Below are 15,797 nucleotides of genomic sequence, written 5' to 3' on the forward strand. Positions count from 1 at the left end.
AAAGGAAAAGTGACTTTGAAAATAAATGACTAAGTGGGTCTTTATTAAAGTGGGGTGAATTAAAAAATAGAAAGTGAGATTTAAATGTGCATTTAATCTCAGCCCTAGATCTCAATCTATTTCAGCCATTGGATTTAGGGATCACCCAAAAGTCACTTAGGGTTGAATTAAAGGAGGAAAAGGAGGAAAAGGTCATTCATTCTTTCATGAGCAGATTGGGAGAAGTAGAGCAAGAGAGCAAGAGAGATTTCTGAGCAGGGAGGAGAAGAAGACAACAGCTTGGCACCCATTCCAAGGCAGCAGTTGAGCAGATTTGTACAGCTGATTCAACACACAGTGAAAGGCAGTTTTTGGCCCGATTTTCGAGGAGTGGTTTGCACAAAAATCGAGGAGCAGTTTGTTGGTTTTTTTGCACGCAAAACGAGGGTCGTACAACGCATTTATTTCAGGCCGTACAATGCAGTTATTACAGTCCGTACATCGCATTTAATGTTGGCAGTACAACAACATTTAATGCTGAAAGTGGGCACAAAAGTCGAGGAGGCCGTACAACATTGATTGCTGTCCTGTTTGCTGTAATTTCCAGATTGCTGTGAGGCACGGGAAAAGAGATAAGTTGTAAATTTGCTTGCTGATTTTTTGTTGAATATTTCTCATTGTAAAAAGGCAATTTTCAGAAATAAAGAAGAGCTCTCGAACTGGTTTTCCCCAAGAGTTGTAGGGGGTTTTTCCAGGGTCATCTTGACCAAAAATCTCTGTGTTTAAATGTGTTTTAATGGCTGTTTGTAACTGCTGAATTTTATTTCTGCATTTTCCAGCATTCTGTAAAATTTCCAGAATTTGTGTTTTCAGCGAAAATTTATTTTTTCAGTGTTAAATGTATGGATATGGGAATGGGTATTTAACTATATGGGAGAAATAAGGTGAAACTGAAAACCGGGGTGGGAAAACAGAAATTTCTACAGTTGAGAGGGAAATCTTAGGTCAAGTTTTGTAAATTATGTCACTTGATTTTCTGAAGATGCATTGCTCTATACCAAGACTGAAACTTCTTGAAACAACAAACTGTTATATACTTGGCTGGAAAGGGAACTTTCCATTTGAGGGATTTCCCTATCTTTGGCAGCAATCAAAATAGTTTCCTCCAACAAGGGAGGGAGTGCTGAGCACTATAAATACATTGTTTTCCATTTGCAGAATCTTTTTTAGTACTACATTAGTTTTAGTGCCACTGGTGAGGAAAAATACGTTTGGTAAAGTTAGTCTATTCACAGAAGCTGAAGATTTGTCTTTATCTCCTGTTCATTCTTTTGGGATAATTTATTATTGAGTAATATGAAATGCAACTTTGAGGAGCAGATCTCCCACTCTTTTTTGCTCTTATGCTGAATGCTTGCCTTGAAATCCTGAAGGTTTTATGTTGGCATGTTGATATAATTGACGGAAGAATTCTTTATATAAGAGTGAAGATATTTATGGACAAATGATGCACATAGATTTCTTATTTGAAAATGCTGCATATGTTACTTCGTAGAAAAATTATGATAGATTGAATTTTTGTTTCATGAATCCTTGTGTTAATACTATGTTTATAAACCTTAGTTTTTCAGTTCACTTGTTCCCTGCCCTTTACAATGCCAGTTTTTTCCTGATTTGATGTGCTAATCCTTTTGGGAAATTGGTGACAAGGAGCTGGATAATTTAGCTAATACTAAGATGAGAGTACTGTTTGTTGCAAAGTAGACTTGCTTTCTCCTTATGTCTCTAATCTTGATTTTGTAGGTAGACTATACAGGCTTCACAACTATAAATCCTCAAAGATTTGGTCAAAAATTTGTTGGAAAGGTTTGGATCATGTTCTATTGTGGGGTTAAATACCAGAAGGAACCATTGCTTTTTAAAGTAATTATTCAAATGAAATCTTTATTTTGTCAATAATCTTGATAAAATGGATATGACCATTGGACAGGTTGCAAATCCACACGACATTCTTCTCTTTTCAAAGGCCACAAGAAGGCAGCAATCCATGGACGGTAAGGTTTTATATTATCGATTTAAATGCCGAAATATTTAGATATTAATTTTTGAACAATTGATGCATATGACTCATTATTGAGCCTTGTGGCAGTGTCATATTGTTTTTCATTATACTGACTTCTATTGTTCTCTTTCCCATTTTTATTGTCCTTTTTCATTTATTTTTTATTTAAACGTAACCTTTATTTGATATTGTGGAGAATATTTCACCACAGATTGATTGGGTTGATAAGCTTCAGCACCTTTTATTTTTCCCGTGAAATGTGGATATGCTAACCACTATCTCAGGATCATAGCCATGAAGAATCTTTGTAGGTGTTCTTTCCAGTGTCATGTGGATGAGATGTAGATCATCATACTCTTAGGATCAATCTCTCACATAGTCTCATTGCTTCTTGATTGAGAAAAATTCATTACTTGTTCAAGTTTCATAAATAAAGTAGCTTGCAAATGTCATTACTGCAGGCTTCATAAATGTTGGAGCACATGTATTAGGCTTGTGAAATCAACTTATAGGAACAATAAGTCTGAAAGGGATTCTAGAGGATAGGCTAAGCAATACCATGTTTGCATTCAAGCAAGACAACACGAATAATGAGGAGTTTTTCAGAGTATTTAAATCTGGAAATGGTTTCCTAAATGTTAGTATTTTGGATGCAATCAGTTGGAGTTTATCTTTGGGGTCAGGGATATGCCAAATGTCAAAAGCTTCCATCTTGATTTCATACTAGAGAACTATGTGATCATTTACATGACAATGTGCCTATTTGATCTTCAAAGGTTTGAAGATATGAAGAGAATCTATTTGGTTGTATTCAGAACTTTTGAATCACTCATTTATTCACCCGAATTGTGCAATACTTTAGATATGTTAATAGGTTTGAGCAAATGTTATTTTTTGAATATTCATTTTCAACCTTTCTAGTTGTCTCACATACCTTACATAACTGTTTTTGAAGAATTAATTGAGCATCAGGGCTTTTAATCATGGTGAGAGGTACAAAACCATTTTAACATGGTACAAGAGTAAGCACAAAGAGGCTTAGATTGTTGCATACTATGGTGCCATTCTTCATGTACCATGTCTTTTGGACCATTGGTGTTATGCACCTGTGAATAAAATATACTTGCATATGAGAATGCACAATGATATGTGATAACAAAAGATTGATAATTTGATAGTATGATGTTTTACGAAGGACAGTGCTCTTGTATAAATGCAAGTGAAAGGTCATATTAAAAGGGTGTGACTCAGTGTTGTGAAACTGGTAGGTATCTGTCGAGCAAGGTGGTTCCTGAAACAGCTAACTGCCCATAAATTGCCATAAAACTCACTATTGTCAAAATGTGTCTCAAACTTGGGAAATTTTCCCAAACCTGGCTTGAACTCACATGTAGTTGCCAAACTTAGAAAACACGTACCCCATGGTTTTGCCTCAGAGAAAAATCCAAACTCGAGGTTTTAAGAGGGAAAAAATAGGGGCAGGCCTCCAACAAAACCCTAAATCTATTAAATGCCCCAAAAACACTCACTATACATTCATTTTTGCATTTCATATTCACTGTTCACAGAGAAGCATTTTCCAGTAATGCCTTTTACCTTGCTTGGAGATCAATTGGTGGTTGGAGTCTAACTTGGAGATCCATTCTATCGACCTACTAGAGACTGCATAAAAGGTGGAGACTTGAGGGAAAAGCCATCTGCATCTTCAAGTTCAATTTCTGATTTTGCAGAAGGCATTTTCATTGACAGCCAAGTAGATTTCTGATACTTCATTTAGATTTATGTGTTAACTTTGCGGAGATGAATCATCGGCCTACAACTCTAGAGTCTAGACTATCTCCTATTCTTCTTTGTTTCCTATCTCTGATTCTTCACTGTCAATAGCTCCCAAGTTCAAATTCAAGAGGCTGCTTGATCAATCATGGGAATATGCTGCCCCAATTGAATCAGGTGATGACAAGAAACTCAAGAGAAACTACTGTAATGACATAATGCAAATTGTTGTTTGGGGGTTGGGGGGGTATTACCACTCTTTTTGGCTGGGGTACCTATACTAAATTTTTTTGTAAACACAACAGTTTGTGGCACGACATACCCTTCATTTATGAGCTGATTGCATTCTGATTTTTGGTTACATTCACATTTCCCAAGGAAGTTCAAGTTGTTCAAGGAACTTCACATATATTGATGCATTTGTTACACCTCCCAAGGCAGTTTTGGGGCTGTTCATGGACACTTGGACACCTCTTTTGCATGCCATTTGTAACATCATTGAGTGCTGTCCTTATTGATCACCTTATGCGCTGATGTGGAGGGCCATTTTGTGTTGATTTGGGGTAGCATCGGATGTGCTCTAGCCACGAAATTTGGTGGAGAGGTTAGGGCACAAGAGATCTCCAATACCCAGAAAGGGTTTGGGCAAATTCTAAAGAGTTTGGGAGATATTAAAATTATTAATATTTTTAATGGAGTCCCTAAGTCTAAACTTAGGGAAATTAAAATATTAATGTGAATTAATATAAAACTGTGTAAGAATGGTCCAAAAGACATGGATCAAGCCAAATTTAATCTTAGCCGTCGATTAGGGACTTAATCTCGGCCGTTGATATGTCAACGAGAAAAGTATAAGAGGAGGCTTGAGGGTCACTTGGAGAACGCACATGAGTGATCAATCATTCTATTCTCTAGAGCGGGGTTTGCTGAGAGAGATAGAATCAGTGATCAGTTGCAGCGAGGGGCAGTGAGTAGGAGGCAGAGAGGCAGGGACAGTTTCAAGAGACCAACGCAGAAGCAGAGAGAGGCAGAAGCAGAGCCAAAGGGAGCTACGCAAGGGCAGCAGAGACTGCGCAGATATAGAAGGGCCTGCATCATCCATGCAGAGGCTGCAGGAGTGACGCAGAGAGCCACAGAGACTGCGCAGAGCCTCAGTACGCTGACGCAGAGGCCAGTAGGGCTGACGCTAGGCTTCAGATTGTGCTGGAGAGGGATTTCGTGGAGTAGGGTTTCCGAATACCTGCTTCCGAAGAGAGGTATTGCTGCCATATCTTTTTATCTCTGTCGGGTTAGCTAATTTGGCACCTAGTGTACTCAGAAAAGAGTTTCTTAATAATAAAACCTTCAGATAGCTGTACCGGTTTTCCCGCATTGGGTTTTTCCGGGGACATTAGTCCAAAAATAACTGTGTCATTTGTGTGCTTGTTTCTATTTCGCTTAGTTGATGATCTGTAATATGTTGAGCATGCACTTGTATTTATTTTCAGTATTTACATGGTAAATAACTTGTTAATTAATAGAACAAGTAGTTAGGAATAAATCAGTGAAGTGCATGGAGGGTTTCTAACTGGTACACTTAGAAACTTCAACATTTTGCACACATGGCAGCGGTGGGCCATTATTCGAGAATTTGATGAGGTATGGGTATGGATCCTTGTTTGGAGCCTTAGTTGGAGGCTTTGGACCTCTGCTTTGAATGGTCTATAGTGCTGTTATCATAGATCTGGCCTTTGATTGGAATGGTACTACCTTCCCCTTGAGGCTGTTGGTTGGGAGTTGTACCATTCTTTGATGCCACACCATGGTTGACGGCTTGGACCACAAGCTTGTGTTGGAATGTTGGAGACTTTTTGACGTGGGAGATCACTTGTCACCCTTGAAGGCTCAAACCATGGAGGACATTGACTATTTCCATCAATTTGGGTACCTTTTGAGGCTGGACATGGCACCATGGACCATCTCTTCTATTGCTTATAGGATCAAGACCCCTATTTTGAGGCATTAGTCAACAAGTCAATTTGTTGAAGTTTCTAAGTTTACTTAGTTTATGCACCCTTCATGCACTTTTTCTGATTTATTCCTACCTACTTGTTATTTTTCTTTAGCAAGTTATTTACAAAGTAAATACTGAAAATAAACACCAGTGCATGCTCAACATATTACAGATGAACAAATAAAAGAAACAAGAACAAACACACCACATGACACCATTATTTTTCGACCAATGTCCTCGGAAAAACCCAATGCGGGAAAACTGGTGCAACTATCTGAGGGTTTAATTATTAAGCAATATCATAGTACAATCTGGGTGCCGAAATTGGCCTACCCAACAAAGAATTTCCTTAGCAGCTATACCTCACAGTTTGAGAGAAATCTCCTAGCTGAAACCCCGGAAAATCCTTTTGGCAACTCTTTAGCACAAAGCTGCTCTTGCAATCCCAGCGCTTGCCCAATATGGACTGCGTCAGCCCCTCTCTGTCTCACGTTGGCCCTGTATCAGCCTTTCTAGGCCTGCGTCAGCCCCAGGAGGCCCTGTGTCAGCTCTGGGAGCCTCTGCGTCAGTTGCACTGGCCCCTCTGGTGCTCTGCGCAGCACTTGGCTACCTCTATGTAGCCTTGCATGAGCCCTTGTTGGCTCTGCATCACCCTCCTTGGCTGCTGCGCTGCTCTCCCGACACAATCTTTGCCTTCTCTGTTTCTCTGAACTCAATGCCCCTCAACTGCTTTCCCGATCACTGATTCTATCTCTCTTAGCAAACCCCGCTCTAGAGAATAGAATCACTGATCATCTGGTGTGCTCTCCAAGTAACCCTCAAGCCTCCTCTTATACTTTTCCTGTTGACATCTCAACGGCTGAGATTAAGTCCCTAATCAACGACTAAGATTAGATCTAGCTTGATCCATGTCTTTTGGACCACTCTAACATAGATTCATATTAATACACATTAATATTTTATTTTCCCTACGTTTAGACTTAGGGACTCCATTAAAAATATTAATTATTTTAATATCTCCTGATCTGTTTAGAATTTGCCCAAACCCTTTTTGGGTATTGGAGATCTCATGTGCCCCAACCTCTCCACCAAATTTCGTGGCTAGAGCACATCCGATGCTACCCCAAATCAACACAATTTACATGTGGCTTGAAACAAAACAAAGACATATAGGATGAGGTTGCAAATTAGAGAACTGGGTAGATATTCTGAAATGCCACCTCCTTGTAGTTTCTCCTCAAATATTTTAAGTTCAATCATTTCCTCTCCTTTTTTCATGCCTTGAATAAGTCTAGGAGCTCAACGTTCATTGGAGAGTTTTAGTGGAAGTAAATGGAGGTAAATGATGTATTGAGTGTTAGCTTTTGGGGTTACTCTGAAAGTGTTTACACCATGCTTTAGGTCGCTTCATGGGATATGCTAAGATTCCACTTTTCTATGCTGTTACAATCACTTTAGCCTAATTTTTTTCTTTAATTTGCAATCTTTCAACACAATTTATTCTTTCAATTATCAAGAGCAATTGTAGATAGAACAGTGAATGCAATAGAATGTAGAAGGCAATCAAGAACAATAAGAGACACAAGGATTTGGTCAAAGACCAAGGAAAAACCCCACAAGGGGGAAAACCCTTTCAAATTCTTTTTCTTATTAGATTGTCATAAAATGTTCAACAAAGAGAGAGTACAATGATCCAATTCACCAATCACAATACTATCCAACAAAACCAACCAAACAATATCCAAGAGATGAGCCCAATAGATAGATCTGATTCAAATCAAAGTTTCTAAGCCTACGGTCAATAGTTAAAGTCTGCAGTCAACTGTCAAAAGTATCTTAGGTCACAACCACACGGAGCTAGTGACCATGCAAGCGACTGTAGCTCTCCAGCCGCAGGGAGCACCCTATCATGCGAGCGGCTACAACCGAGAATTCCCTGTTCCAACCCTGCGGCTACAAATCAAATTCCCTTCTTCACACGTGCGAGCTTGGACCCTACAATTTTGGACTTGTACGAACCAATTTCGTGAACCAACCTCAGACCTGTGCGAGCCAAAACCAAAGAAGAGAGAGAAGAAGATGCTTGTTGATGATATCCAAATGAGTTTCACTTGTATTTATATGCTTCCAAGGGTGTCCAATTTCTCATTAAAGCTGATTTGTCCTTTTGTGCACATGTGGGTTTCCTCTTCAAAAATACATTTTTTCCTTAACCAAATTAGATGCTTCCAAGGGCTAGGAGGGTTCTTTCTTGATGAGGAAGACTGTCCAAAGGAGGGAATTTGTCCTTGCGCTGCCAAATTAACAAGATATGGATTGCATTTAACATTTGTGCTACCGTGATGGAGAAACATACTAGAGATAGCTTACTCATGGATTGCTAGACCTTGTGTTGAAGTTTATGGGCACATTTCCTTCGAGCATTGGAGACTTGGAGGGCATGATGGCGTTCTTCATGATGCCCATCACATGGAGAATTCGTTTCTTGCTTGGAGGATGATCCACCTGTTGATTTATGGTAGCATCGGATGTGCTCTAAGGCCCAAAATTTGGTGGGAGGGTTGGACACATGTATTCCATAATACCCAGAAATTGTTTTGGGAAATTCCACCTAGAGACAGTCTTGTTAAAATAATTAATTATTTTTAATGGGTGCCTAAGTCTAAATTTAGGGAATTAAAATAATTAAAGCATATTAATCTAACTGTGGGTGAAACTTTTAGAAGAAGACGAGGATCAAGTAAATATGATCTGAGTCATTGATTAGAATCTAATTTGGGTCGTTGATTACTCAATTGGTGGATTATAAGGACTTCGATGAGCATTTGGAAAATACACCGAGCAGATACTCAGTTACCCAAGTAAGATCGATTTTCTCACTGGTCGAAGTTCAGTAACAGGAAATCGAATTAGAGGGAGAGTTGCTGGTGAAAAGGAGAGAGGGCATCAACATTAGTTAGGGGTGTAGGAACAGAAGAAGATGCAGAGCAGAGGAGAGACAACGCTGAGGTTGTGACGCTGGGATTGACGCTAGGACTGCACAATCTCTACGCAGAAGCTGACGCAGTGGGACGTAGAGGGCGCAGTAGGTCCTCTCTAGAGTCAGAATTTAGCTGAGAAGCGTGAGAATATCGTCTGTAATATTTCTCACAAAAATTCCTCTTCTATTCTGCTGGTTGTATCTTGTACATGAGATTTTTTGCTGAAGATTAATAAAGAAACCCTCATCTGTTGCACCGGTTTTCCCACATTGGGTTTTTCCGGCGACAATTATCTAAAAATCTCTGTCTTTGTGTTTATACTTGTACTAGTATTTTTCCTTGCATTTACTTTCTGTAGTATTTTAATTGTGAAGGCTTTAGTAGAATTTATTTCGATATTTGCTGTAGAAACACTGTGAATAACTTATTTATGAAATAATAAGTAGAAGAAATAATATCAATCATTGTAGTTGGATTTCTATTTAGAAATTTTCACATGGTATCAGAGAACAAATCGTGAGCAGAAAAGCTCAGAAGTAGAAAGGAAGAGGAATTCAAAATTACTGCAGAGGCAACAATTCGAATCCCCAGTAGGCAGCGTAGTCCTTGGGCTAGAAGGTCGAAGTTTTGAGGAGAAATCCATTTCTCTGAGTGAGTTGATAGAGAAATTCGATCTCCAGATCGAAGCTTTCCAGAGGCAGAAGGGAGCAACGTATTTTTCCTTGTAGAGCAGATCTTCTGCTAATACGTAGTTTTTTTTGGAGCAGTTACCGGGATAGAAAAGTGTCAGAAATCGATAGGAAAAATAGTACAAAGAAGGATGGAAAATCAAGATGTCTCCGAATTATCTTCCAGATTGGAAGAAGAATTCACATGCTTGTCAAGTTTAGCGTCAATAGATGTTTGGTATATTGATAGCGAGGCTTCAGCGCATATGACTAGAGTACGAGAATATTTCTCGAGCTATCAAGATGAGCAAATGGACTTTCAGATTACTATGGGAAACAGAACGAAGTGTACTCTAGTAGGAAGAGGCACCATAGCATTAAAGACGGAAGCAAGAACCAGCATACGAGCCACTAACGTTTTGCAGGTGCCCGAGTTAGGAATGAATCTAATTTTAGTGTCCCAGTTACAGGACAAGGGATACGGTGTATACTTCATTGGAAGGAAAGTATACGTCAAACATCCAAGTTGGAAGAAGAAGATACAAATTGGAGCTTGAAGCAATAGACTGTATAGATTGCAGCTCGAGTCTCTAATGGCACTGATAGGCAACAATCATAATGGTGAAAAGGAATTGATTTAACTGTGGCACAGGCGAATGGGGCACTTACACCATGGAGCAATGAGGATGCTCAAAGAGACTGTTACAGGGGTTCCAGTCCTTAGTAATGAGCATGATGATGTATGTATAGGATGCGCACTAGGGAAGTATGCTAAAGCAACTTTTTCCAGAAGTAAAAATAGAGTAGAAGTTGTATTGGGATTGATACACTCAGATATTTGTGGCCCAATGTCCACGACAACTCTTAGTGGTGGCGAATACTTCGACACCTTTATTGATGATCACTTTAGAAAAACCTGGATCTATTTCTTAAAGGCCAAGGATGATGATCACTCTCTGTGCTGCCTCCTTCGTGTGTCTCTCTACCTCTCCGCTGAGTATTGTTGGTTCCTGAGAAGATCCTCTAGCCAAAACTCCCTCTGCCCCTCTCTAGGTGATCACTACAGATCACTGCGCTGCTCTAGCTTCAACAATTCGATTTGACTGATCAACTCTCTATGTGTCTTCCAAATGACCCTCAAGCTTCCATAAATAATCTCCTTGTTGACATTCAATGACCTAGATTAGAAGCTAATCAATGGCTAAGATCATTTCTGCTTGATCCTCGTCTTCTTCTAGAATTTACACCCACAGTTAGATTAATACCCATTAATTATTTTAATTTCTTAAGTTTAGACTTAGGGTCCCATTAAAAATAATTAATTATTTTAATAAGACTGTCTTCGAGTGGAATTTCCCAAAACGCTTTTATGGGTTCTTTGGAATACATCTGCCCAAGCCTCCGTACAAAATTTGAGACTCAGAGCGCATCCAGTGCTACTAGAAATCAACACTCCCTCTTAGCAAGGAATGTGCTCTAGCAATGCCTCTCACTGAAGCATCACCTTGACTTCATAACATTGTCCTCTACGCTGCTGATGTCTGACATGCTGTCCACCAACTACTGCGTTGTTGCTGCAACTGTACTACTGCTGACACTACCATTGTTAACACTACATCTGTACTACAACTCCCTCTGAATTTCTGCATCTGTGTTGCTGCTGGTACTGCCACTTCCAACTGCCCCTGCATTGCAAACTGCGGCTGCTACTGCATTAACAATGGAAAAACATCCCAAATTATTGAACAAGTGTTCAGCATAGATGCATCTCGATGTTGAAGATTTGACTGGTGCTAGTCCCATAGTATCCCTCTGAAGCTACTACGTTGCTACTGCTATTGCACTGTACCTCCCTGCACTGCTGCAACTCTGCACTACGCTGCTCAGACTTGGCGTTCTAGCCACTGTATCTGTCGCTCCAACTCCTCTGCACCATTTGACGCTGGTCCATCCTGCTACTGCTGATCTGAGCTCTTGTAGCTAGGAATTGATCTGTGAGGTGGGTTCCTCAAGGATCCTACCCATTTGTAGCTCTTTCGAACTACAGTTCCAAATTTGCCCACCTTCCTCCTGGAGGTATCTCGACTTTCATGGCAAACTCCTCTTCTTCGATCTTCGCGGGTGCAACCTTCAAATCATGCTTCTCATCTTTGTCCTTCTTTCTGAGAGGACACTGTGTAGCGTAGTGACCCATTTCACCACCCCTGAAGCATTTGATCTTTGAGACATCCTTCTTCTGCTTCCACTGCTCCTGTAGGCCCATGGATGTAAGGGATGCATTCTCTTCCTCCTCCTTGGGCTTCGACCCATTGTCGCTGCTTTCGTCGAGCTTACACTTGACTAGATCTTTCTTTAGCTCCTCTTGCTTACGAGTTGCCCACATCTCATCCCAATTTGGCGAAGTCGCCCTGCCGATGATACTCTGGACAAAGACTTGCCACTCATTTGAGACAAAATTGAGGGCCAGTCTAACCAACTCAGACCCTTGAGGTGTAGACCCCACAGATGCTAACTCATCCCGGGTCTCCTGAAGCTTCGTGAGGAACGAATCTATGCGCACCCCCTTCTGCATCTGTGTAGATCTTAGTTTTTGCTCTAAGTACATCTTTCGTTGCTCGGAAGATCCTTGATATAGTGGTGCCAAGGCATCCAACATCTCCTTAGAAGTCTCTCTGCTAGCGATGTGACAAACCATGTGATCCTTTACTCCTATGTTGCAGGAAACGTGGGGTAGGAGGGCGTTTCCGTACGGAAACGAGTACGAAACGCTGAAACGCGTTTGGTACGGCCCTGAAACGCGTTTCAGGCCGTACTGCCACGTTTCACGAAACTGAAACGTGGCCAGTACGGCCTGAAATGCGTTTCAGGGCCGTACGACCCACGTTTCAGCATTTACTTGTGTTTTTTTTAATTTTTAATTTTTTTTATTTGTTTTCTAATCTATTCTTATGTTAGCCTAGTGACTTCTAGTTGCTTCCAGATGCCTGTCTAAAGTTATAGAAGTGAACTTTTGCCCTAGTGTTGATATGCAGTTCATGGTAATGTTAAATTCTTAAAGTAAAAGTGATATTCTCCTTTATTTTTCATTTTCATCCTTTTACTTAAATTTTTAACATTACCATGAAATGACTCAGGATGTTTGAGAGTGGTTTCGCCCTCATTGGATTTCATATGGAGAAAGTAGAATTTTAGATCTCACTCAAAATCCAGCAGACTTATCTGTTTTTCAGGATTTCAGGATTGGGGGATTGCAATGTTTCCATTGGATTTTATCATGTACTAGGGTATGGAACTTGTATTTAATCGAGAGAACAAAGCCCTCTATGCAGGGGAGACTCCCAATAATCAAGAGAATGTAGGGTACTAGGGTATGAAACTTGTATTTGATCAAGAGCACTAAGGTCATTTAACTATGTAGGAGGAGACTCCCAATCAAGCACGAGACAAAAAATTAGGAATTTCTCTTGGCTGATTTTGGATATTTCTATTTTCATTATGTGATTATTCATGAGTAAACGTGATGTAAATTTAGATACTTATAGTTTATGCATTGACAATTGACAATTTTATCATAATGTAATAAATTAGAATGTATCATATATGCTTTATGATTGCACATATTTCTTAAATGTTCAAATATATATATATATATATATATATATATTCGCGTTTCCCTGTTTCCAAAATTTGGGGAGGTCGCGTTTCGTATCGCTTCCCGTTTCGGAAACTCGTACCTGTTTCCCCGTTTCGTGCAACCTTGCTTTACTCCATCTAGGATCATCCTTTTGGCCTTCGCCATTTCTGCTCTCTACTTCTTTAGCAGATCTTGATCTGCAGGCACAACCACCACATTGTCGACATAGGTCTTGAGAGAATGCTCATCTAGAATTAATGACATTCTTTCCTTCCAGATGAAGTAGTTGGATACCCCATCCAGCCTGTCCTGATCTCTCAGCCCACTGGTTGCCATCTCTGCCACGAAAATGTCGAACTGCTCCTCTTTGCTTCCTACTGCTGTTGCTCAGCCAATAAGAAAACAGACTACTTGGGCAGGAAATCTACTAAGGAAAAGTTCCCTCACTGTGCTTCTCTTCTCTCTTCTGATGTCTTTTTGCCCAACAAAAACGCCCTGCGGAAAAACTGTGTCGCACACCAGCGCTTCCTCACGCTGAGGCTTCAACGCTGCTCCCTCTACTGCGGGAAGATTTCGATTTGGAAGCATGCTTGGATTGGTGGATATCTCTAATTTTTGTGGGATGGAGAAATAAGTAGCACAAAACTGCCCATATGATGGTACTTGGGAGGACATCCTGGCCTGGCTAGTATTGAGATCTCAGTTGTTGATGATGTCTAGATCCTAGTGTGGGAGGGTATCTTGGAGGTTCGGTTTAGTGTTGATGATACTTGGATCCCAGTAAGGGTTGGGGTCAAGGCATGGAGGCCTAAATGGTGTCTATTGATACCAGAGCTGTAGCCTGTTGGTACCTATAGAGGCAATTGCCTTGATGAGATCTTAGTCCCTGTTGGGAGGATACCTTGGTAGTTAGGGTATCCCTAACATTGCGTATTCTGAAACTTTTTTGTGAACATGTCAATTTGAGTTCATGCTTGTACCTATTTGTACAATTATGAATACCTCCCTAGTTAAGAGGGAGTGTTGAAAATGTAACTATGGTCGAAATTCATAATTGCTATTGTACTTTATCATTATGTATTTATTGTAAAATTGAAAAAGAAGAAAGAGAAAATTATTTTGAAGCATGGGTTTCACGCTCATTTTATTTATTTATTAGGTCAAAGCCTACATTGTAGGCTTTTAGCGTTTCTATTGAGTCTTAAGAGTCATTGTCACATTTGGTAGAGACCCTTCTTGGGCTTTTGTAACATGTGAAGAAAATTAGTTTTGAGACAAATCAATTATTTGTCACCTCCTCACCAAGTCAACCCTACCTTGATGAAGTCGACCCAGATTAGGGTCATTTGACCTTGTGGAAGCAGTATAAATAGAAGAGCTTGACCTATTTCGCATTCATCCATCAACAAGTTTGATCTGTAGAACAGGAAGAGAAAAGGAAGTGTGAAGTCAAGGACAAGAAGGTCAAATCAAAGGCAGAAAAAAATCGAAGTTTGTGCATCTTCTCTCTCAAACATGCGAGTTTTCTAGTATTTCTAGGCAAGTTGTAGGGGCTGAAATTTTTGTAGAGACTGCAGGTTCGAAATTTTGAGTTGCAGGGAGGCCAAAATTCCAGATTGAAGCAGTTTTGAAGGAAGGTACTTTTGTTGACTTTGACAATGTTTATTTACTTGGAAGGAGCGCTGAGTTGGTGATTGGAAGAGGTCTTTGTCTAGGTCAAAAGGTCTTGGATTGTCTCACTTTGACTTGGTTTGATTATAGAGGAAGAGTTTGACTGAGTTTTCTCTTAGAGAGAGGTTTTCCCCTGGCTGAGTGCCTACATCTTGTGTCTGTTATTCTTGTGATCTTCATGCATATTTGATTATGTAATTGCTTGATGAAAGATGTCATAATAAAGAAGTAAAGAAGCCAACACAATTCACAAGTAATTATAAAGAAAAGAGGAATCAAACCCCTAATAACTACATGCATCTACATGCATTGATTTCTCAAAAAAAATCAGAGATCAACTTCCTTTGTCATGACTGCGCCCTCTGTCATGATTGCTCCCTCTATCACAGAAGTAAATCTTCTTGCCATTGTTGCTCCCTCTGCAACGTGACTCTTTTGCTTACACCAAAAACAAAACATATGTTCACAAGATCAACCGAGACTCCTTAGATATGCATCACTCCAAGTATAGTATGCCTGAGGTCCATGCAAATCCTTCTTTGGTTTGGAGCAAATTTCTTCTCATAGCTTTCTCTCCTTCTTGAGAGAATCCTCATCCCACAAACTTTGCTTCGTTCTTCCATCTGTTGTCAAAGCCTTTGTAGGTCTTCACGATGTACCTGTTGATTGTTTGGTTGCAAACAAGACTAGGACAATTTTCAAGTTGATAACTACTTCCAATGATACAATTTTGACTTCTATAGAGCATTCCTGTCATTAATCTTTTCTTATGAGAGAGAGTTCAATTCATCAAATTGTACATCAGAATATTCCAGTCAAAATCCCAACCTTTAACTTCAATAAATGCCAAGTCAAAACTACTCAAAGGAGAGAGAATAGGTCAACGATTTGCTCACAGTGAATTTTTGTACAAGGGGCCGAATTTCGACCTGAGGCTACTTGTCAAATGGCCGAAATTTGGTGCTACAATTTCCATAGGAAGTTCGGTCAAACCTCAGATTTTGACTTGCAGGCAAACCTTGGTCAATTCCCATAA

General features: G+C 39.9%; 1 protein-coding gene across 3 annotated transcripts in view; it reads left to right on the forward strand.

Moving 5' to 3' along the window:
- The window catches only part of LOC149156421 (double-strand break repair protein MRE11-like), a 323,361-nt gene that overhangs the window by 183,063 nt on the left and 124,501 nt on the right, over window positions 1-15,797 (forward strand). For 2 of the 3 annotated variants that reach the window (XM_089438149.1, XM_089438148.1), the window contains 2 exons: window positions 1,783-1,845; window positions 1,970-2,033. In XM_089438149.1, coding sequence (XP_089294275.1) covers window positions 1,783-1,845; window positions 1,970-2,033 — 127 coding nt within the window. The remainder of the gene's footprint in view (window positions 1-1,782; window positions 1,846-1,969; window positions 2,034-15,797) is intronic. The other variant, XM_089438150.1, reaches the window with a different exon arrangement.

The sequence above is a fragment of the Pinus tabuliformis genome, chromosome 9, assembly GCF_031772625.1.
Source record: "Pinus tabuliformis cultivar Carrire ecotype Pingquan chromosome 9, CPIR1, whole genome shotgun sequence".
Classification (NCBI taxonomy): Eukaryota; Viridiplantae; Streptophyta; class Pinopsida; order Pinales; family Pinaceae; genus Pinus; species Pinus tabuliformis.